This window comes from Schistocerca serialis, chromosome 7 (assembly GCF_023864345.2).
Source record: "Schistocerca serialis cubense isolate TAMUIC-IGC-003099 chromosome 7, iqSchSeri2.2, whole genome shotgun sequence".
Lineage (NCBI taxonomy): Eukaryota > Metazoa > Arthropoda > Insecta > Orthoptera > Acrididae > Schistocerca > Schistocerca serialis.
The window spans coordinates 268,544,400-268,567,788 of NC_064644.1; the positions used below are offsets into that span (position 1 = coordinate 268,544,400).

The 23,389-nt window shown below is 39.7% G+C and overlaps 1 protein-coding gene across 1 annotated transcript in view; it reads left to right on the top strand.

The window, feature by feature from the left end:
* Positions 1–23,389, top strand: part of LOC126412662 (putative helicase MOV-10) — a 431,824-nt gene that overhangs the window by 316,251 nt on the left and 92,184 nt on the right. The window contains exon 13 of the mRNA XM_050082364.1: positions 7,395–7,520. Coding sequence (XP_049938321.1) covers positions 7,395–7,520 — 126 coding nt within the window. The remainder of the gene's footprint in view (positions 1–7,394; positions 7,521–23,389) is intronic.

Sequence of the window (23,389 nt, forward strand, 5' to 3'; positions counted from 1 at the left end):
TAACTTTTGCAGAAGAACATGTGATAGTAGCCTCTAGTGAACATAACCTCCAATGCATCATTGTCTGTATAGAAGAGTTGAAAAAGAAAGGAATGAAGGTTAATGTCCGCAATACAAAAACCATAATTAACGAAAGGTGTGAAACACAGTTGAATGAAAACCATGAAAAAAAGTTTGTAAATTAAAGTACTCAGGGTCCTCTGTCAGGTGTGCAGATGAGAAGATTGATGAACACATTCTGGCTGGAGTTAGGGTAGTAAGCTTTCAGTTTAATGCTTCAGATGGAATTCTCACAAAAAGAGAGGTATATCGAAAGACACATATGTAGATCTAACTGGGTACTGCACAACTTGGGTACTGATTGAGTGAATAAATGTAGAATCCAAGCAGTAAAAATGAGATACCTATAGAATATAAAAAACAAGATGGTGGAACATTATTCAAAACAGTCACTTGAGGAAATATAAATGGGAATCCTCTGGAGAAGACTGTATTCAAGAATCATAGCTGAAGTCATTTGGCATGTCCAGTGAATGTACTGTGTGTTCAAAAATTCAGTGCCCAACCTAACTTGGATGATACTGGAGGCAGAAACAAACATATTTCATAAAGCAACCATGTGTCGGAAACCCATATTGTCTGGCTATGAGCATGCGTAGGTAATACATGAGATAAAGGTCATTGTGTCTAATGTTGTTACACTAAATGTTAGTTTGAGAACATAGTGTGTCGTAATTTCATGCTCTTCGACCCTGGGTCAGTTAAAATGCACTTTGAAGAATCAGTCCAAGAAGTAATAACCAGTACTTTTGGCAGTTGGAGGATCAACTGGGGAGGACCTGTATATTGGCCAGCAAAATACATGGACCTCACACCGTTAGACCTCTTTCTCTGGGGCTACATGAAAGTCAAGGTGTATTCTAACCCTCTCAACATGGAGGCAGAATTGGTTGCAAGAATTCTTGCAGCAGCCACACAAATACAGAAAACACTAAGCATTTTTCAGTGAACGTGGGGCTCCCTGCTACATTGATTCTAGCTCTGCACTGAGGTTAATTTTCAACATTTATTGTGATGTAAAAGTGATCAGAATGATAAAGTAATGAAAAACGTTTAACACTTTTTTCTTCTCAACACACACAGCAACATCCTGCATACTCCATACTCCAGCAATATGCATTTCCGACACGTGGTTGCTTTACAAAATACACTCCTGGAAATGGAAAAAAGAACACATTGACACCGGTGTGTCAGACCCACCATACTTGCTCCGGACACTGGGAGAGGGCTGTACAAGCAATGATCACACGCACGGCACAGCGGACACACCAGGAAACACGGTGTTGGCCGTCGAATGGCGCTAGCTGCGCAGCATTTGTGCACCGCCGCCGTCAGTCTCAGCCAGTTTGCCGTGGCAAACGGAGCTCCATCGCAGTCTTTAACACTGGTAGCATGCCGCGACAGCGTGGACGTGAACCATATGTGCAGTTGACGGACTTTGAGCGAGGGTGTATAGTGGGCATGCGGGAGGCCGGGTGGACGTACCGCCGAATTGCTCAACACGTGGGGCGTGAGGTCTCCACAGTACATCGATGTTGTCGCCAGTGGTCGGCGGAAGGTGCACGTGCCCGTCGACCTGGGACCGGACCGCAGCGACGCACGAATGCACGCCAAGACCATAGGATCCTACGCAGTGCCGTAGGGGACCGCACCGCCACTTCCCAGCACAAATTAGGGACACTGTTGCTCCTGGGGTATCGGCGAGGACCATTCGCAACCATCTCCATGAAGCTGGGCTACGGTCCCGCACACCGTTAGGCCGTCTTCCGCTCACGCCCCAACATCGTGCAGCCCGCCTCCAGTGGTGTCGCGACAGGCGTGAATGGAGGGACGAATGGAGGCTTGTCGTCTTCAGCGATGAGAGTCGCTTCTGCCTTGGTGCCAATGATGGTCGTATGCGTGTTTGGCGCCGTGCAGGTGAGCGCCACAATCAGGACTGCATACGACCGAGGCACACAGGGCCAACACCCGGCATCATGGTGTGGGGAGCGATCTCCTACACTGGCCGTACACCACTGGTGATCGTCGAGGGGACACTGAATAGTGCACGGTACATCCAAACCGTCATCGAACCCATCGTTCTACCATTCCTAGACCGGCAAGGGAACTTGCTGTTCCAACAGGACAATGCACGTCCGCATGTATCCCGTGCCACCCAACGTGCTCTAGAAGGTATAAGTCAACTACCCTGGCCAGCAAGATCTCCGGATCTGTCCCCCATTGAGCATGTTTGGGACTGGATGAAGCGTCGTCTCACGCGGTCTGCACGTCCAGCACGAACGCTGGTCCAACTGAGGCGCCAGGTGGAAATGGCATGGCAAGCCGTTCCACAGGACTACATCCAGCATCTCTACGATCGTCTCCATGGGAGAATAGCAGCCTGCATTGCTGCGAAAGGTGGATATACACTGTACTAGTGCCGACATTGTGCATGCTCTGTTGCCTGTGTCTATGTGCCTGTGGTTCTGTCAGTGTGATCATGTGATGTATCTGACCCCAGGAATGTGTCAATAAAGTTTCCCCTTCCTGGGACAATGAATTCACGGTGTTCTTATTTCAATTTCCAGGAGTGTATATTTATTTTTGTCTCCATCATCATACCTGTTAGTTTGGTCACAGAATTTTTGATCACCTTGTAGAAAGATATTGTACCAAGTTTAAGGAAGAACTTTATGATACAAGGGACAAAGGGTCAAGTACAGCCAAGAAATACTTTCGAGAATGGGACAGAAGAGACACTGTGTGACAGGGAATTGCTAGTGAGGTAGGCACCCTCTTCCTTATCATGAGTCAGTTCCTCTCATCCTGAGATCCGGGTGATCTGCCCTTCCTTTTTAATCTTCCTCCTTTCTTCTCACTGAGGAATGAATTAATATTTCTGGAAACTAGGATAATGTCATCCTTTTTATGCATGTCTATTGACATTACTGTAGGTAGTGGGGAATGGGTGTGGTAATTACGATGACAAATAAACATAGAATGCATACTACAGAGAACTGATCTGGCAAAGATACAGTTGTTCTTGCTTTGGTAGGGCAGCAGTATTACGGGCGGGGGTGGGGGGGGTTAGAGTGGTTCCATGTCTCCACAGTACTGAGCATTTCAACTACTGAAAATAAGTACTGGCCAGCAATTCTGTCTCCAGTAATTAGTAATCTAGATTGTCACTTACTTTTGAGGATATAGAAGACCTTTACAAAGAGTTCGAGAAGGTGATAAATGATACTAATACAAATCAAAAGTGTCTTAGAATAACACAACTTACCCATAACAATAATGGAAATTCCCAGATGGACCAAAACATAAACTAAGGAAAAGGGAACCACTACTCAGCTATAGGAGACTGATGCTTGGAATACAGAAACGCATAACAGAAAACAACATTCACACAAGCTTTTAAGCACTAACTTTTAAAATTAAGTTTAGCTATATTTTAGGAAACAATACAGAAATTTTTCCTGATATGATAGCCATAAACCACTGGATATTGATCAGGCATCACATCAGTAATGTAAACTATGAGAACTTTAAAAATGGGAGCTATGCCTTCTTAAAGTAAGCAATGAGTTCAGAAATGTGTAAAATGGAGAGTATACAGCCAACAATATGGGAACGATAGATTGATACTCACCACATAGAGGAGGTGTTGAGTCACAGATAGCCACAGAGAAAAAGAATACTATAAATATTTGGCTTTTAGACTAAGTCCCTCATCAGATGTTGAAAACATTCACAAAAGCACAACTCACACACATGACCACTCTTACTTCTGCATGCTAATGCCCTATTGTGATTGCATCTGAGGTGAGCAGCAATTTAGTTGATGTATATGAAGGGAGAATGAAAGAGTTGTGGGCAGAGAGGTAGCAGAGTGGGGATGGGGAGAAAATGCTATTAGTGCCTATGAGAGTGTACAGGGAGAGTTCCCACTTGGGCGATGCAGAAAAGCCAGGGAGGCTACAGAAGTGAAGGATACATTGCAGGGAGAGTTCTCACCAGGGCAATACAGAAAAGCTAATGTTAGTGTGAGATGTCCAGATGCCACAGGATGTAAAGCAGTCAGTAAAATGGTGCACATCATGCTGGTTGGTATGTTTGGCAACTGGGAGCCCCAACTGTCTCTTGGCCAGAGTTTGACTATGGCCATTCATGCAGACAAATGATCTGTTTCCAGAATGAGATTTTCACTCTGCAGCGGAGTGTGCACTGATATGAAACTTTCTGGCAGATTAAAATTGTGTACTGGATCGAGACTTGAACTCGGGACCTTTGCCTTTCGCGGGCAAGTGCTCTACCATCTGAGCTACCCAAGCACAACTCACGACCCATCCTCACAGCTTCAATTCTGCCAGTACCTTGTCTCCTACCTTCCAAACTACACAGAAGCTCTTCTGTGAACCTTTCCAGAATGAGATTTTCAGTCTGCAGCTGAGTGTGTGCTGATATGAAACTTCGTGGCAGATTAAAACTGTATGCCGGACCAAGACTCGAACTCGGAACCTATGCCTTTCGCAGGCAAGTGCTCTACCATCTCAGTCCGGTACACTTTAATCTGCCAGGAAGTTTCATATCAGCACACACTCAGCTGCAGAGTGAAAATCTCATTCTGGAAACATCCCTCAGGCTGTGGCTAAGCCATATCTCTGCAATATCCTTTCTTCTGGGAGTGCTAGTTCTGCAAGGTTTGCAGAAGAACTTCTGTGAAGTTTGGAAGGTAGGAGATGAGGTACTGGCAGAATTGAAGCTGTGAGGACGGGTTATGAGTCATGCTTGGGTAGCTCAGATGGTAGAGCACTTGCCTGCAAAAGGCAAAGGTCCCGTGTTCGAGTCTCGGTCTGGCACACAGTTTTAATCTGCCAGGAAGTTTCAAATGATCTGTTAGTTGTCATGTCCATGGAGAATGTGGCACAGTGGTTGCGGCTGAGTTGGTAAATCACATGGCTGCTTTCACAGGTGGCCCTGCTTTTCGGGGGATATGAGATGCTTGTGACAGGCTTGGAATAGGTGATAGGGGTAGGAGTGTGGATCAAGTTTTGCATCTAGGTCTGTTACAGGGATATAGAGGTTCAGAGTAGGGGTGGAGTACGGATGGACAAGCATATTGCATAGGCAGGGTGATGATGGAATACCACAGTGGGAAGGTTGGAAAGGTATTTTTCATTTCAGGATACAATGCGAGGCAGAGACCAGTTGCTTCAGTCTTAAATGGTACTGAGTCAAGAGATGAGTGCTCATTTCCGGATGGGAGTGGGGGCAAGGCATGGAACACCTGTTTCTGAACAAGGTTGGGAGGATAATTTCCAGTGAGATCCTTGGCATATCTGGAGAGGGACTGCTTGTCACTACATGTGTGACAACCATGGATGGCTAGGTTGCATGGAACAAAACTTCTCGGTATGGAATGGTGCCACCATTACAGTTGCATAGTCCTTTCGCTCTCTCTACTTCTATCACTTCCCCTGTCCCCTCTGCTCCTCCTCCAAGCACATTCTCTTAATGTTGCACTCAACAGCCCTATCCAGTATCCTGTACCCTCCATGTCCCTGCATGCTCCCACACAGCACTAGCATCATCCATTACTCCTAATTTGCTATCCCTCTACTTGTCCACCACACATTGCTTCTGTATCCCCACTACCCATTCCAGGTAGGTTGGTGCTCACCACAAACACACTCGGAGTCAGGCTTTAGCACATGGAGATGACAGTGGCCATCTGTATGTGAATTGACTTGTATAAATTTGTGTGTTTTTTCTGTCTGATAAAAGACTTACATTGGTCCAATAGCTGAATATTTCTAGCATTCTTTTTCATTGTACCTGTCTTCTATGCAATGCCTCCTGTGTGTGGTTAGTAGCAAACTATCCTTCCCATATTGCTTTTATTCTGTGCTCATTGTTGAAGATTCTGGACTTTGCTCTGTTGAAGATTTACACCTTCCCTGCAATACATCCTATGTTCCCGTAACCCTCCTGGCCTCAACCTTTATTAGTCACTGCCCCCACCCATCCAGCCCCTCCCTGTTCCTATTCCAGCACTACACAGCCATCATTTCACTGCTACACCCAGTCTTTTATTTTCTTTTTCTTTCTCTCCTTTCCGCTACTTACCCCCCCCCCCCCCCCCACCTTCTCTTCTGCCCTCTGTGTAAACGGCAGCACTTCAGTGTCCATCACCCCCACCATACTATCCTTCCCCCTCCCCACCCCAGCCTCCTCCTTACCCCCACCCAGTCGCCACTCCCATCATGCACTGATGCTGCTGCTCATAGTGTGGTTTCAGTTGCCTGAGACTGCAGACATGTGTGCAAATTGCATTTGCGCACATTGTGTGTGTGTGTGTGTGTGTGTGTGTGTGTGTGTGTGTGTGTGTGCGTGTGCATTGCTGACAAAGGCCTTAATGGCTTAAAGCTATAATTGTGTGACTCTTTTTGTTGTGCCAATCATGACTCTGCATCTCCACTGTATGGTGAGTCGCAACTGTCCTTCTCTAATATTGTTACATTCAATCATGGATTTTCCATTGTTTGAAGATTACACAGACCTAGATGAAAGCAACAATTGTTTAACAATGGCAGTATGACAACAACTCATGATCTTGCATGTAGGAGGAAAGCAAAAGAAAAAGAAAGTAAATCTCAACAGTGTAGGAAAAGACAGATTGCTACTTACTGTAAAGAAGACATGTTAAGTTGCAGACAGGCAGGATTAAAAGACACTTACATAAAGCTTTCGACCACAGCCTTCATAAGTAAAAGAGAGACACAAACCATTCATACACACAAGCAGGCACATCTCATGCACACATGACCGCCAACTCCAGCTTCTCGGGCCAGACAGCCTCAAATCTCATATAGATTAGCCAGTTTTTAACCATAAGATGATAGTCTCAAGCAATCAGTAATAAAGAAATGATAGAATTTCCCAAATTAAACAAACCATCTGGAAATATAAGAAGACAAAATGAATATTTGGTAAAACAAACAATTGTAAGCAATGTGACTGTGAAGGAAACATATCAGGAACTAATGATCATGTCTTGACTCTGGTGAAGATTAGCTGTTAAACCTTGATATTGGTTGCATTAACAAGAAATATCTCCAAAAAACTGAAAGATTTTTAGGGCCTGAATTCAAGTACATGCGTATCATGCATTTGCTTCCAAGCAAGTATAATTTTCAGACAGTATGAAGAATTAAGTCAAATACAGGAATAAAAACCAGCCAATAACACACTTTTTTTCAAGTCACTGAAATCAATTTGTAGACTACTGTTTACTATAATTCCTATGAAGGTATAATTCTATTTTCATAATGCATTTTGTCCTCTTTTTACAGTGACAATATACCTGAAGAGATTAAAGCAAGCAGTAATTTTGATACAGAAGAGAAAGCATTTTATTACTCACTTGAAGAGGTGTTAAAGAAAAATGTGGTTGTATCAACTCTTATCACTGCTGGCAGGTTTGTTACTTTAATATAACACACAGTGATCATTGATTATGTAACTGTGGAATGGTTTTTAAACTAAAAGTAAATAGCAAGTATTCTAAAAGGCAAAAGAGCCACTATAGTCACCAGTTTTCATTATAATATGGATGAATATTGTACCTAAGTGTAAGTGGTTTGTTAAAATATGTTTTATTTATGTTAACAAACATTTACATAATGTAGATGAAAAATCACCTAACAGAACAGTAACTGAGCAGGAGACAGGCATATAGGAAAGGAATTTAACTAACTGAACTAAGCAAATGTTGTAGCAAAGTTCTTGTAGAATGTAAATACTGTTGAATTACACTGTAAAGCAGAAGTATTGAGCTGTCAATAGGTGCACACAAAAGAAAGAAAACTTGCTGTATTTAGGAGTTATTCTTTAACAAGCTTCAGTAAAATGAAACACACACACACACACCCTAGCCCCTACAAGGAGAGCTAGACTCTCAGTGCCAATGTTATTCTTCAGCAGATGGACTGCTTGTGGTGGGGTTAGTGTCAGGTGGGTTGGGTAGAGGAAAAGGGAGGCAGGAGGCAGAGAGAGGGCTGGAGTTGGGGGGCTAGCACCTCAGAAGGAGGTTATTGGTTTACTGATTAGGAATGTGGAAGGGAGGAGTGGCAGGATTATGGCTGAGACAATTGTGGGGCTGGTGGGAAGCAAAACTTGCTGAAGGTGATGTGAATTGGGAGGGGGTGATAGGATGGACATCTCACCCTGGATCCTTCCCACCCCTCCAAAAGTGGTGTTCCATCACCCAATCAACCTAGACAACATCCTAGTCCATCCCTGTGCCACTCTCATTCCCAGACTATTGCCAGAGGTGCAAGACCTACTCAAATCTGTACACCCAGCATCTCCTACTCCAGTCCTAACAGGCTTATCATACCCCATCAGGGGTTGGGACACCTGTGAAAGCAGACATGTCATACACCAACTCTGTTGCAGACGCTGCTAGCCTTTTAAGTTGATATGACTACCAACTAGTTGTCCACCAGTATGAATGGGCATTGCCAAACTGTTGTCAAGAACAAAGTTAACCTTCCAGTAGTACAACATTCAGCTGAGCACAGCATGCTCAATTTCAAAGTCTGCTTCACAACCTGAACCATCTGGGTCCTTCCCTCCACCATCAGCTTTTCTGAACTGTGCAGATGGGAGTTGCGCTTACAATACATGCTGTGCTCCCGTAATGCTGGCCTCAATCTCAGGTAACTCACAGTCTCTTCACACTCCACCCAATAATTTCCCATTCCTCTGTACTGTCCTTTAACCCCATCTGTATTCATGTCACCTTCATTAGGTGTTGTTTCCCACCAGCCGCCATGATCGTGCCACATAACTGCCACCCCTCCCACCCACATTCCTAGCATGATGCTGGCCGCCTCCCTCTGAGCTGCTATCCACCCATCCCCAGTCCATCTCCCTGCCTCCCTCCCCCTCTACTCAACCAACCCAACACTACCTCCACCACAACCAGCCCATCTGCCGAAAACTAACATTGGCACTGTAAGTTTAGCTGCACCATGTAGGGGCTCAGGCATGTGTGTGTGTGTGTGTGTGTGTGTGTGTGTGTGTGTGTGTGTGTGTGTTTACTTCATTTTATTTTACTCTAGCTCATCAAAGGATAACTAGCAAGTTTTCTTTCTTTTGTATGTACCTACCAGCAACTCAGCACATCTGCTTTTTTGTGAATGATTTCCTTTAATCCTGAAATCATTCCATTATTTTCCATTGATTGATGGGTTTATTTTAGTTCAAGTTTAATTAGTATGATCATGTGTGATTAAACACAATCTGGCACGTAGTTTTTATGTGACAGGATGTTCAAAACTAGCACTCTCTCTACTGCAAAGTGGAAATTCAGTTTGGGAACAGATTCCTTAGGCTGTCTTTAAGCTAATTCTCTGCAATACGTTAGTGCTAGTCCCATTAGGTATGCAGGAGAACGTCTGTAAAATTTGAAAGGTAGCAAAGAAGTACTAGTGGAAGTATAGTGTTGAGGGTGGGCAATGAGTAATGCCTGGCTAGCCTGATCAGTAGAGCATTTACTCACAACAATCAAAGGTTCAAGTCCTGGTACGGTACACCAGTTTTAATCTACCAGGAAATTTCAATGAAGAACACTGCTTACGTCAGCTTTACTCTAACAACCTGCAGCTTACTGCTATAACTGTTTTGAAAGAAGCATTTGCTTTAAAACCTTCAACTTTCTTGTTAATTATTTTCAACAGTCATTTTACAACTTAAAGCATAAAACAGAAGAAGGCGATGTGAATTTGAGAAATAAATTATATTTTCTATCTTGAATCATACATTATTTTAATTTTCACTGCAAAAGTAGTTCATTATAGTTGCACCTATATGGTGCTCGTTGCACAGTCCTAAGTTTTCTCTCTCACGGTAAAATCTATGGTACTTTGTGTACATATGTGTTGTTCAAAAATACGGCATATTTAACACCACATGCAATGGTTAATTAATGGCTGATTGCATGCCACAACAGTCAACTAAAAAAGTACCTCTAGCTGGAGTCCAAAATGAAAGCAACAAACTGCTATTTCCCTGCCCTGTGTCTAATTCATGATATAATCATACAAATTGTCATCAACAGATGTCATTATGATCGTGTTCTGCATGGAAGATGGAATTCTGATCAATGGACAGCCACGCCAGTAATGACGTCTAAGGGCATCTATCAAATGAGGTAGTGTCCACATTCGCTGTGTACACAGTCACAGACAGTGCAGTGTGGCACAGAGAAGATACTGTGGAGGGCCATAGGGAGAATGGCAGCAGGAGAGTTGCAAAATAATGAGGCCTGATGGCTTAATGTGAATCGTTCTGTTGTTTCTTGGATGAGGCAACAGTTTATAGAGACCGAAACTGTATCCCAGAGACCAGGGCAGGACCGACCACATGTGACGTCAGAAGGAGTGGACCATTATTTGGCTGCAAGGGCAAGACAGTACCACCTTACTACTGCATTGGAACTGGCATCCAACCTCACAGCAGCCCCTGAAATGTTGTATCGAGGCAAACAGTGTACTTAAAGATTCAGCAGAGTGACCTTAATTGTTGGAGACCTGGTATCTGTTTACTTATGGTGTGTCTTCACAGAAGGGAATGTCTATAGAGTGGAGCCATCAACATGCCACCTGGACAGTAAAGAAGTGGGCCAATATTCTTTTCACTGTTGAATCCCGATTTGGTCTGGAGAATGATTCTCAATGGATTCGCATCTGGAGAGCGTGTGGAACATGCTTTCATGATCCAAACATTGTGGAAAGAGACCGATATTGAGGAGGATCCTAATGGTGTGGGCAGAGATTTTGTTGACCATTCGAACACCTATTCATGAAACTGTATGTGTGAATCAGCAAGATTTAACTGCTGTCAGGTATTGTGAGGAGATCTTGGGATCTCATGCACAGTTGCTGTTGGCTCAGACTTTGTATTGATGGATGATAAATGCGCGACTTCATAGAGCATGGGTGGTTGATATATTTTTGGAAATGGAAGATATTGCATTCATGGCATGGGCTGCTCGCTCTCCCGATTTGAATCCCATAGAGCATGTCTGAGACACACTACAGAGATGAGTTGCATCACGTTAGCATCCACCAACCCTTCTCCAAGACTTGTGAGCAGCTCTACAGGAAGAATGGGCATTATTGCCTCAACATGAGATTGATGACATCATTCACAGCATGTCCCATTGTTGTCATGCCTGTATTGGTGCCAGAGGTGGTCACACCCCACACTGAGCACATTAACCAGTGTCAGAATGTGTGTGGAAATCTGTTAAGCTGGAAAACTGCATGTTGCAGTTGATTATGTTCTGTATTCTTTATGTTGTTTCTACTTTACTATCACCTGTTTATACTGTTTTGTGATAAAATATATGTAAGCTTGCAAAATTTCTGTTTGTTGCTTTAATTTTGGACCCCAGTATATATCATTCATGTGTTCAAAATCCAGAGATCAATGCCAATAATCGAAATGTTTACACAATACATTAAATGTAACTGATGATTTTGCTCTCCATATAACTCGTCCCCCCTCCTCTCCCCCAAATGTCTATTGATACTGTAGCATATGTAACACAAGGAGGGAGTGGTGACTATAGTTTTCCCAGAGTCACAATTTGTAGCAGTAGAAGGCTGGATGCATGTCGTGCCCTCATAGAATCACTAACAGATACTTACTTGGTGTTAGATGATGACTCTGAATTGGTGTAAATCTCAGCTGGGGTTATGGCCAGCTTGTGTCTGTCAGTGAATGTTGTGAGAGAAGACCCTTTGATGTCAATGTAGAATGTTTTGTTAAAACCACACCAGTACTGTGATAATTGGAGAGGGTTTTGATTGGTGCTGTATCAGATGTAAACTTGTTTGCAAGAATGCAAATAGTAGAAAATGAATGGTCACTGGATAGTATGTTCTTTTGAAGCAACCAGCAGAGACTGAGTATCTGCGAGTGTAGATGTTGTGCAAAGTCTGAAGCTTCAGTGATATTGTATCATCTGTGTTAAGAATTTTCCAGTGCTTGCTGTCCTTGTCCATACATTTGTTCAGCCATTGTCACATTCAGATCTTCCTTAAAAGCGGTTTGAATGCATAATTGACAGTTCAGCCATTGTCACATTCAGATCTTCCTTAAAAGCTATTTGAATGCATAATTGACAGTACAAAGGCTGTCAGTGCAATGCTCTCTGGCATAGCATGTGGTAATGGAATCATTTTATGAGGACATTAGCAATGAAGTGGTAGCTAGATTCTAATTTGGTTTATGCTAAGCAATGTTTAGAGTTCATACTTCTAATGAGAGAGTATGAGGGGAGAGGAAACGGTTGTTGGCAGAATTCTGTCGTAATGACTGGTCACACTTGCAACATGGTAGGTCCACAAAGTAGTACTGAGTTTAGTCATGGTACTTAAAAATGATAGAGTAGTAGATGTGACATGCTTCAAGGAATGTCTTTAATTTATTACCTCTGTCATGAGCTTTGTCAAGTGGTAGAAAGACAAGTTCCTTCATAATGACATCAAAGGGAGACATTGTTTCTGTTGGTTAGTTCATCTCATTATTGATATGTTGAATATCTGCTGTGAACTGCAATGTGGAGTCCAAAACCACAACCTCGGCAGTGTCTAGATTCTGATGAAAGGTGAACTTGTGTTGCTTATGATGTGTGATAAAGGTGAAATGTCTGTCTTCAGGCATGTGCCTAAACTTTTTGATTTACACATAGGCTGCATAGAGTTTATGGTAATACATGGTCCAGTTTTTTTGTGGTAGTGGTACTTTTGGTTGCCAGTCATGTTGTACACATTATTGTAATTCAATTATAATGCTGATACATCTACCATAACTGCAAGGAGTAAGTCAGCAAGTGAATGAGGAGGTAATGCAGCATCTGCAATAGCAGTTTTACTCCGAGAAAGGACACTTTTTTATCATTTGATTGCATTTTTCTCATGGTTTGGGTGAATTGTTTTGAAATTTGTTGATATGCCGTGCTAAATGCATTATTATGAACAAATCATTTTTAAACCTTTGTCAAATCCAATGAATGGTGTAATGGCTTTCACTGTGTCTAAGTGTATCAGGGTTCATTTGGCATGGGTAATTTTATGGTTGTGGTCTTCAGTCCAAAGACTGGCTTGATGCAGCTCTCAAAAATAGTCTGTCCTGTGCAAACCTCATAATCTCTCTGTAATGACTGAACACTGCATCCATTTGAATCTGCTTACTGCAATCACACATTATTTCTGCCTCTGCAAATCCCCCTCCCCCCTCATGCACATACTTCCTTCCATTGCAGCTGATGCATCCTCAAATCTCAAGAATGTGTGCCGTCAACTGATTTCTTATTTTAGCCTAGTTGTGCTACAAATTTCTTTTTTTCCCCAGTATGACTCAATGCCACCTCATTAATTATTCTATGTGCCCATCTAATTTTCAACATTCTCCTGTAACACTTCAAAAGATTCTATACATTGCTTGTCTGAACTCTTCATCATCCATGTTTCACTTCCATACAATGATACACACCATACAAATATATTCAGAAAATACTTCCCACCACTTAAATTTACATTCAGCTTTAACAAATTTCTCTTTTTCAGAAATGATTTTCTTGATATTGCCCATTTGGATTTATTATCTTACATATTTTGGCAATCATCAGTTATTGTGCTACCCAAATAACAAAACTCATTGACAGTCTTTAGGGTTTAAAGTCTTAATCTAATTATGTCAACATCACCTCATTTAATTTGACTGTTTTCCATTACTCCTGTTTTGCTTTTGTTGACGTCCACCTTATAACCTCTTTTTGAGACATTATGCATTCCATTTATTCATGGTGGGTACCACAACAAGAAATGTATTACAACATAGTAGCATTTTTCTGCTGTATTCATTTTATTGGTACATGACTACTTTCTGCCTCTTAGGCCATTTTCAAGTAATTTCCTATATAAAAGAGAACACACTAGACTATCTTTAATAACAGAAATGTAATGATATTAATGTTACTCATTATAAAAATAGTTAACTTCAGTAAAAAAATTTGCCATTTGCATTAAAATGCCGTGTCCTTAAATTTACATGTTTTGTTCATTTTGATTCACACATATGTTGTCTTATTGTTGTAGTTTGATAACTTGAGAGTTTAGTATGGTTCAAAATTTACAAAGATATTACATTGAGCAACAAATAAAGCTAATCATGAAATAATAATTTCAAATAATTAAGCCTGTATATTTTGTGTTCATTTGTGGACAGTTGATAAATAGTAAAAAATAATTCCATTGATATCACGTTGCTGTTATGGAATTCTATTTTTACCACATGAATCTTTCTGACAAGAAGCATCATGACATTTCCACTTGAGCATGCTTACTCTACTCAAACCTTGATCTCTCTTTACAGTTTTTTCACCCCCACTGTTCTTTCCATTACACAGTTGACAATTCCTTGATAGCTCAGGATGTGTCCTGTCAACCAGACCCCCTTTAAATTTTATTTCCTCAATTTGATTTGTTTATTGGTTTTTCAATCTGCCCATCTATTCTTCAGCATTCTTCTTTAGCACTACATTTCAAAAGCTTCTATTCTCTTCTTGCATGATCTGTTTACCCTTCACATTTCTCTTTGGGAGAGTAATTATTAATTTGCTTTGTATTAGTAGTTGTGTTGCATCCAGACACACAATAAACGATAAGTTCCATAGATGCTGGTGTTTTCTGCTCCTTTTGTTACAGCTATGGTGATGACGCACATTGAAAGTGTGACCACTCTATGTTGCAGGGGGACCTGAAGATGGTGGATTGTATCACCAACAACCAGTTGCAATTAAATAAAAATAATACACTTAGCTGGTGATTTATTGTTGCGGAACATAAATGAAGACAGTTGCTATGTCAGGATCCATTAAAAGATGAGTGTATGGGAACAATCCCAACATGTTATTTGTTTCTCATCTTTTGTCTGAGAATAGGGTCCAAAACCCGGCTACCTATTGGGATACCCTGTGTGGTGATGATCTGTATGACCACAATTGAACTGATTCCCATTCCAACTCTCAGCAGTTCCTTTATCTTTTTGACTATTTTCTCACTGTAAACTTGCTCCCACCTTAACCTTCTAAAATCTACATATTTCACTGCTTGAATATTTCACACTAATGTCTCTATTTGAGCCAAGATATCATGGAATTTACAACGAAGGATTCTCTCTGTATAGAGGCCTAAGACCAGGTATAATATCTTGTACAATTTGTTTTTCAGGATGTGGTAAACACAACACTAACGTGCTTTTTCTGACTCTCTCTGAATAATCAGTGTACTCTGCCAGAAATCCTTGCAACAAGTTAGGAAACTTCACAAACAAATTATGTGAGATTGTGCTCTTCACCAGCTGACAGCACTTGTCTTGTCTCACTAGACCTGTAGGCTTGCTTATTACTCTGCCCATGTTCTGGATTCGGTCACCCACACTTATTTCTTCCTCGCCTTTATCCAAACCCTCCAAGCCCTCTAGCTGTTTTGTATAAAGAGCATATCTAGTGTGTATTCTTCTAACTTGGTTACCAGTAGGCAAAGAACAATAAGATCCTTCTGCAAGTTGTAACAAATCCTCCACAGCAGCACAAATTGCAGCAGTGGCCAAACTTACTTCCTTTCCAATTGTTATCTTCCATACTCTCAGATTTTGCCGTAATTGTTCAATCAGTTCCAGTACATTCCCCTGTGGTTCTATCGCTCTTCTCTGTAGCTTGTAGCATAACTCGCCCCTCCTTAAACATTCCAGGTTCTTCATCACCTTATAGACAGTCTGAAATAATTAAGAGAAATATTACCATTTAAAATTTAATCTTACTTCTTAGTTTATTTTAGTAGTATGTTCTTGCACCCAATCAACCACACTCTGCTATCACTATTTTTGTGGTGCTGCTGGGCCTTTACCACAATGGTCTGGTTTGATTGTGGTGGAAAAATATACTTAACTAATATTTAACCAGTTTATTTTAACAAATAGATTTGAGTTTACAAAAAGCTTCATGTTCAGATCTAGCAACATTAAAATGTTTTAATATGCCTGAAATCGTGTTTACGTTCAAATTATGATTGCTGTTACCCTTAAACTCAGCACTTCTGCTTTTTGAAATACTGTTTAGACAGATTGTATAGTTATTTATTGAGGCGGACTTCTGCACCTCTCCTCCTGCATTTGTGATGGAATATGAAAACTGTTATCAAACCTAAACTTTCTACTAATGATAAAAAGTATTTCTTCTGGTAAGAGACACATTGTCTTTCGTGTTACAGTTGATGATAAAGCGAACACTACATTTACAATGAACATTAGATATCATGTTACATAAACTCAGTTTGATAGTACTAAATACAGTTCTGTACCATTCTTAATAGTAGACTGACTCTTCTCTCTCTCTCTCTCTCTCTCTCTCTCTCTCTCTCTCTCTCTCTCTCTCTCTCTCTGACATAAGCATGACTATAGTGTCATGCCTGTTATTTTCAATGGCAAGTTGCACTTCTCCAAGCTGGGATGTCACAGCATGGAATAACTGACAATCAAGCAAGTACCAGAGTGAGTAGCGGAACAGCTATTATTGTCCCGTCCTGGAGATGCGTGGGTCTGAAAGGGCCATTGTACACATGCAAACAATTGAATTTCCAAACAGTTTATAGTTAGAAACAAGTTAACTAATAACAAGTACTTTCACCAAGGTGATCATCATTCCCTGGTCAAGTAGATTTGTAATACGTGATGTTACCAAACAGAGATGTATTACATGATACATTTTAAAAACTGTAAAATGTTTTCCCAAAATAATATTTTTATAAGCATGGCAACAATAAATGTGAACATTAACATCTGTCATTTCAAGGCTCAACATTTAAAATCTTTAGTAAAACTAAGCAGTTCTGCAGCAATACAAAAACAATGTTGAATATGACAATTGTTTAGCCTCTTAACACGTGCCACTTTGTAGCTCAGTTGAAACAGAGAACATTAAATGTTTTCAAGCACTTACTTAGTTCATAAAAATATTAAATGTGAACATTTGTTTAGCCAGTTAACATCTGCTGGTTCAGGACTAATTTAAAATAGATGAGATATCAATCTTTTTTTAAAGCTGAGCAGTTCGTTAATGCAGTAAAGAAAACATGATTGATTTTGAACAGTGTCTAACAAATCAATCACCTTAATCACTGTGATTTCCCTTTCCTGATGCTCTTTATGTTTGCAGTTGTCAGTCACTGACCACAAACACCAATGTACTTTATAACTCCTGTTCTTCTGTTGCTACATGGCTCCTGTTTCTTGCACACAGAGAGGCTGATGTCTACTATGCTCATGTAACTAAGCACTCTCATTGCACACATCACAGGTACTACTTCATATGACACAATCAGAACAATCATGGACACCTGCTCTGGCTGACTACCAGGAATTACTATCTCCTACATTTCCAACCCACTGTTATATCTCAAACTGAGCTGAGACAAACAACTTGTTCAGTTTTCATCCTTGGTATAGTGCGTTCAAAAAGTATGATAGCGCCAACCTTTGCATATCAGTTATAATATTTCTACTGAACTCAAATATACTATAAGTAATAAAGTCACCTATACATGAAAATGTTTCAGATGAGTTATTGTGCATCCTGTTTTTCCAAATTCATAATTGCTTCATAAAATCTACAATTTTATTTCTCAGTGCAAAAATAGTTACGTGCTTTCTCCCTGGAGAGACATATTTATCTGACAGCCACTTCACATTTTGGAAGAAATTCATACATTGGGAATTATTTGGAAACTGAAATAGTATTAATTTATTTTTTAACTCTTAAGGGCCATGTCTGAGCTCATCATATTGACAGCCATCACACTTCCATATGCAGTAAAAATGTACTGAAATCGAAATTTGTTTCATCATATACATTTATGAAAAGATGACTGTTAAGTGCATAACTTTCAATCAGATTGATTTTCTTATCCATTAAAGCTTCACAATAAATCATGCAAAAACATTGTTTATAGATCTAACCTAAATACCAAATCCATGTGTTTTTCGTGAGATTGCTGCAGCACCTCTATTACATTCTCCAAGAAGTTTATCCTCTTCCAAGTCCATTTCCTCAAAAACTTTGTTCAGCTTTTTGAAAGATCTTCTCATCCGTATCATTCACTGCTAATAGGCAACAAAACAGTAAATCGATTCATCCACCAGAATTGCAAATTTTGAACATTCTTTATTTCTTGCAATTGCTCACACTGGTCGTTTATAATTTCCAAAATACATCCACATATTGTATGATTTGAACATGTTGTCCTATGTTTCTTTTTCTTTCCTCCCCCCCCCCCCCCTGCCCTCCCACTGCCCCCCCCCCCCCCACCTCCACCACTCCTCTCGTCCAGTCTGAAAATTTTTGGCCTAAAACTCATTCGTACTTCTGCTGGTGCCACAAGATCTTCACCTATGATGCATCATTTATTAACCTTTGCAGTTAAATAAGAAGGTTCAGAGGAGCAATAGCATGTGCAAATTCACTGAATTAATGAAAAATGTTTGCTTCAAAATAAACTTCATGCATCCCACTAGAGTAAATGTACAGTCAGCTACCTGTATTCATAATATTCTAACAAATTGTGTATTTGAATATATTTATAAATTTGGTATAGATTTAGGAATCTCTGAACACACTGCATTATTCATTGAACTACCAAAAACTAAGAAAGAAATTTCATGTAACAAAAGCCATATGAAAAGGAACTTCAATGAAAAAATATTAGTTACATTTAGGAATAAGTTAAGAGATATCATCAAAATAAAATGAGAAATCAGAGCTCGAACAGAAAGGTTTAGGTGTTCGTTTTCCCCGCGCGCTGTTTGGGAGTGGAATGGTAGAGAGATAGTATGATTGTGGTTCGATGAACCCTCTGCCAAGCACTTAAATGTGAATTGTGGAGTAGTCATGTATATGTAGATGTAGATTGAACAGCCTTACAACAGCTGTATTTCGAGTAATAGTAAATTTAACAATTTTTTAAGTAGCTTTCTCGAAATATTTAATGAAACTTTTCCACTTAGAGGAAACTCTACAGTGAACTGTGAAATATAATAAAAACAGATGTTTTACTGAGTGTGTTCATCATTATAAAGTTATATTTTTAAAAAATTATGAAGGTAGTCAAACAAATGTCAAACAAGAAGTTCATTTTACAACATAAAAGTAAAACGAAAGCAGTGTGGTCTGTTGTCAAATCAGAGTTAGCTGTTAGAGTTAGTAGTAATGAAATATCTAGGATTAAAGTAGATGATAGCTTTATTGTAAACCCAGGTCAAATATCAGAGTGTTTAAATTAATTCTTCATAAATGTGCCAAAGTCAGATATCAATGTATTAGAGTAAAGTAAATCCCTTTGGAATCAACCAAGAAGTGGAGTATCTTATGGATTTTAAAAACATCACAATAAAGGATGTGGAAAATGTTATTCATTAAAAAGTAAGAACTCTGGTGGGTTGAATGGGATTCCAACTAAAGTGATTAAAACAGTGTGTGGCATAATAGCACCTCCCTTAACTAAAATATTCAACCAATCTTTTGAACAGGTATGCTTTCCCAATGTTTTGAAGTATGCCAAGGTCAGACCCCTGTTCAAGAAAGGGTCAAGGGAAGATGTAGGAAATCCAGTACTTAGCCATATCTGTAACTTTTCCTTTAGGAGTGGTCGGTTTCCTGACTGATTAAAATACTCGGTAGTGAAGCCACTTTATAAAAAGGGAGACAATGATAATGTTGACAATTTTAGACCTATTTCTATCCCATCGGTGTTTGCTAAAGTTATCGAGAAGGTTGTATATACAAGGTTACTGGAGCATTTAAATTCACATAATTTGCTGTCAAATGTTCAGTTTGGTTTTAGAAATGGTTTAACAACTGAAAATGCTATATTCTCTTTTCTCTGTGAGGTTTTGGGCGGATTAAATAAAAGGTTGCGAATGCTAGGTGTTTCCTTTGATTTAACGAAGGCTTTTGACTGTGTTGACCACAAAATATTACTGCAGAAGTTGGACCATTATGGAGTAAGGGGAGTAGCTTACAATTGGTTCGCCTCTTACTTTAAGAACAGAAATCAGAAGGTAATTCTCCACAATATTGAGAGTGGTAGTGATGTTCAGTCCCAATGGGGCACTGTAAAGTGAGGCGTTTCCCAGGGTTTGGTGCTGGGGCCACTGCTGTTTCTTATTTATATAAATGATATGCCTTCTAGTATTACAGGTGACTCAAAAATATTTCTGTTTGTTGATGACACCAGCTTAATAGTGAAGGATCTTGTGTGTAATATTGAAACAATATCAAATAATGTAGTTCATGAAGTAAGTTCGTGGCTTGTGGAAAATAATTTGATGCTAAATCACAGTAAGTCTCAGTTTTTACTTTCTAACTCACAATTCAACAAGAACCGATATTTTGATCAGACAGAATGGGCATATTATAAGCGAGACGGAACAGTTCAAGTTCCTAGGCGTTCTGATAGATAGTAAGCTGTTGTGGAAAGCCCATGTCCAGGATCTTGTTCAGAAACTAAATGCTGCTTTATTTACCATTAGAACAGTATCCGAAATAAGTGACACTTCAACACGAAAAGTAGTCTACTTCACATATTTTCATACGCTTATGTCATATGGTATTATTTTTTGGGGTAATTCTTTTGATTCAAAAAGGGTATTTTTGGCTCAAAAACGGGCTGTTCGAGCTATATTTGGTGTAAGTTCGAGAACCTCTTGTCAACCCCTATTCAATAGTCTGGGAATTCTGACATAGCCCTCACAGTATATATTTTCTTTAATGTCGTTTGTTGTTAGCAATATTTGCCTATTCCCAAGAGTTAGCAGCTTTCACTCAGTTAATACTAGGCAGAAATCCAATCTGCATGTGGAATGCACCTCCTTGACTCTTGTGCAGAAAGGGGTGCAGTATTCTGCTGCATCGATTTTCAATAAGCTACCACAAGAACTCAAAAATCTTAACAGTAGCCCAAACTCTTTTAAGTCTAAACTGAAGAGTTTCCTCATGGCTCACTCCTTCTGTTCTGTCAAGGAGCTCCTGGAAGAACTAAAAAATTAAGCAAATTCCAGTGTTACATTGTTGATTTTCTTTATTTAAACTTACGACTTGTCACCTGAATATGTTTTTTTTTTATATATATATATTTCATTTTATCTGTTTCTAATATCCTGTTATAATTTCATGTATTGACTCGTTCCATGACCATGGAGACTTCTCCTTAATTTGGTCCCACGGAACAATAAATAAAAATAAAATCAGCATATTTCTTTTCTTATAGTGCTGTCAAAAGTGTTAGAGAAAGTAGCTGCAAACCAGATCAGAAACTTTATTGAAAAAAATGATATTATGATAAGTAATCAATTTGGATTTTATCCAGGAAAAAACACTCTGAATGCAATGAATAACTTTATTGTAAAGATAGGCAGTTCATTGGGTAAAAAGAGTAAAGTTGCAGGTATCTTCTGTGACCTCATAAAAGCATTTGACTCCGTGAACCATGACTTGCTTATCTACAAATTAGACAAATATGGCATTACGGACAATGCTCTAAATTGGCTAACATCATACATACACGACAGAAAACAAAGGGTAACTATCACGACAGATACAGTGAATTATTATTCTAAATTGAGTACAGTATCACAAGGTGTGCCTCAAGGCTCCATTTTTGGGTCAATCCTGTTCCTGTCCTACATAAATGACTTACCCGTAAATATAAAGTCCCCATCAGTTCTGTTTGCTGATGATACTTCTGTTTTAATTGAAGATGATGATGCAGAAAAAAGGGCTCCATCGTATGCACACTGGATACCTTACAAAACTGGTTCCACTTAAACATTGCAAAAACTCACATGGTACATTTCAAAACCAAACATTCAAAATGTGTGGAACTTAAAATACAACATAACAATCAAGCTAAATGTGTTTAATGTTGAAACTTGCCAGGGTAAAAAAAAATCTATTAAATCTGAGTACAGGAGGGTAATAAATAAGTCAAAAATTGAGAAATTCAGGAAATTGTCCAAAAACTTGAACTGGATAGATATTTACAATGAGTCTGACTCAAATGGAAATTATAAAGCATTCATTAATAAAGTTGCCTCCGCTTTTGAAAATTATTCCCCCTAAGTTAACTCAAATCACACAGAAGCCAAAAAGTAAACTGTGGACTACACTATGAATAAAGATATCATGTAGGTCAAAAAAGAGACTGTACGTACTATCTAGGAACAGTTCTGAAGTTAGAATTGTAATGTATTACAAAGAATACTGCAAAATATGGAAGCAAGTAATCCAGAAATCGAAGCAATTTTATTATGAGAAAAAGATAATTACATCAGGTAACAAAATAAAAACTGTATGGGATATTGTGAAGACGGAGGCAGGTGGGGCCAAAAAGGAAGAGGAACAGATAGCTCTAAAAATAAATGAGACTTTGGTAACAAGTACACGTAGTGTTGTAAACCTCTTAGCCGGCCGAAGTGGCCTTGTGGTTAAGGGCGCTGCAGTCTGGAACCGCAAGACCACTACGGTCGCAGGTTCGAATCCTGCCTCGGGCATGGATGTTTGTGATGTCCTTAGGTTAGTTAGGTTTAACTAGTTCTAAGTTCTAGGGGACTAATGACCTCAGCAGTTGAGTCCCATAGTGCTCAGAGCCATTTTGTAAACCTCTTAAACAAGTACTTCATTTCTGTTACTGAGAGCTTGGGGTTATCAGGTTCGGTGAACAGTGCAATGGAGTTCCTGAGACCGTCTTTAAAAATAACTTCAGTAAAATGGAAATGACACTCACGTCTCCCAAAGAAGTAGCATCCATCATAAAATCCTTAAAATCTAAGTATTCCAGTGGGTATGATAGCTCATCAACATAGTTAATCAAAGAGTGCTCATGCGAGTTGAGTTCTATCTTAAGTTATTTGTGTAATCGATCTCTTATCAGCGGAACATTTCCAGACTGTCTAAAATATGCTGAAGTTAAGCCTCTTTACAAGAAGGGGGATAAAGAGATACCATCGAACTACTGACCAATTTCACTTTTGCCGGCTTACTCAAAAATATTTGAAAAGGTTGTGTTCAAGTGTCTCCTTAAGCATCTGACTGTAAATAATATATTGTCCAACTTGCAGTTTGGATTTCTTAAGGGTTTTGATATAGAGAAAGCTATTTACATTTAGAGTGAGAATGTACTTAATTCATTAGATAATAAATTAGAGGCTACTGGCATTTTCT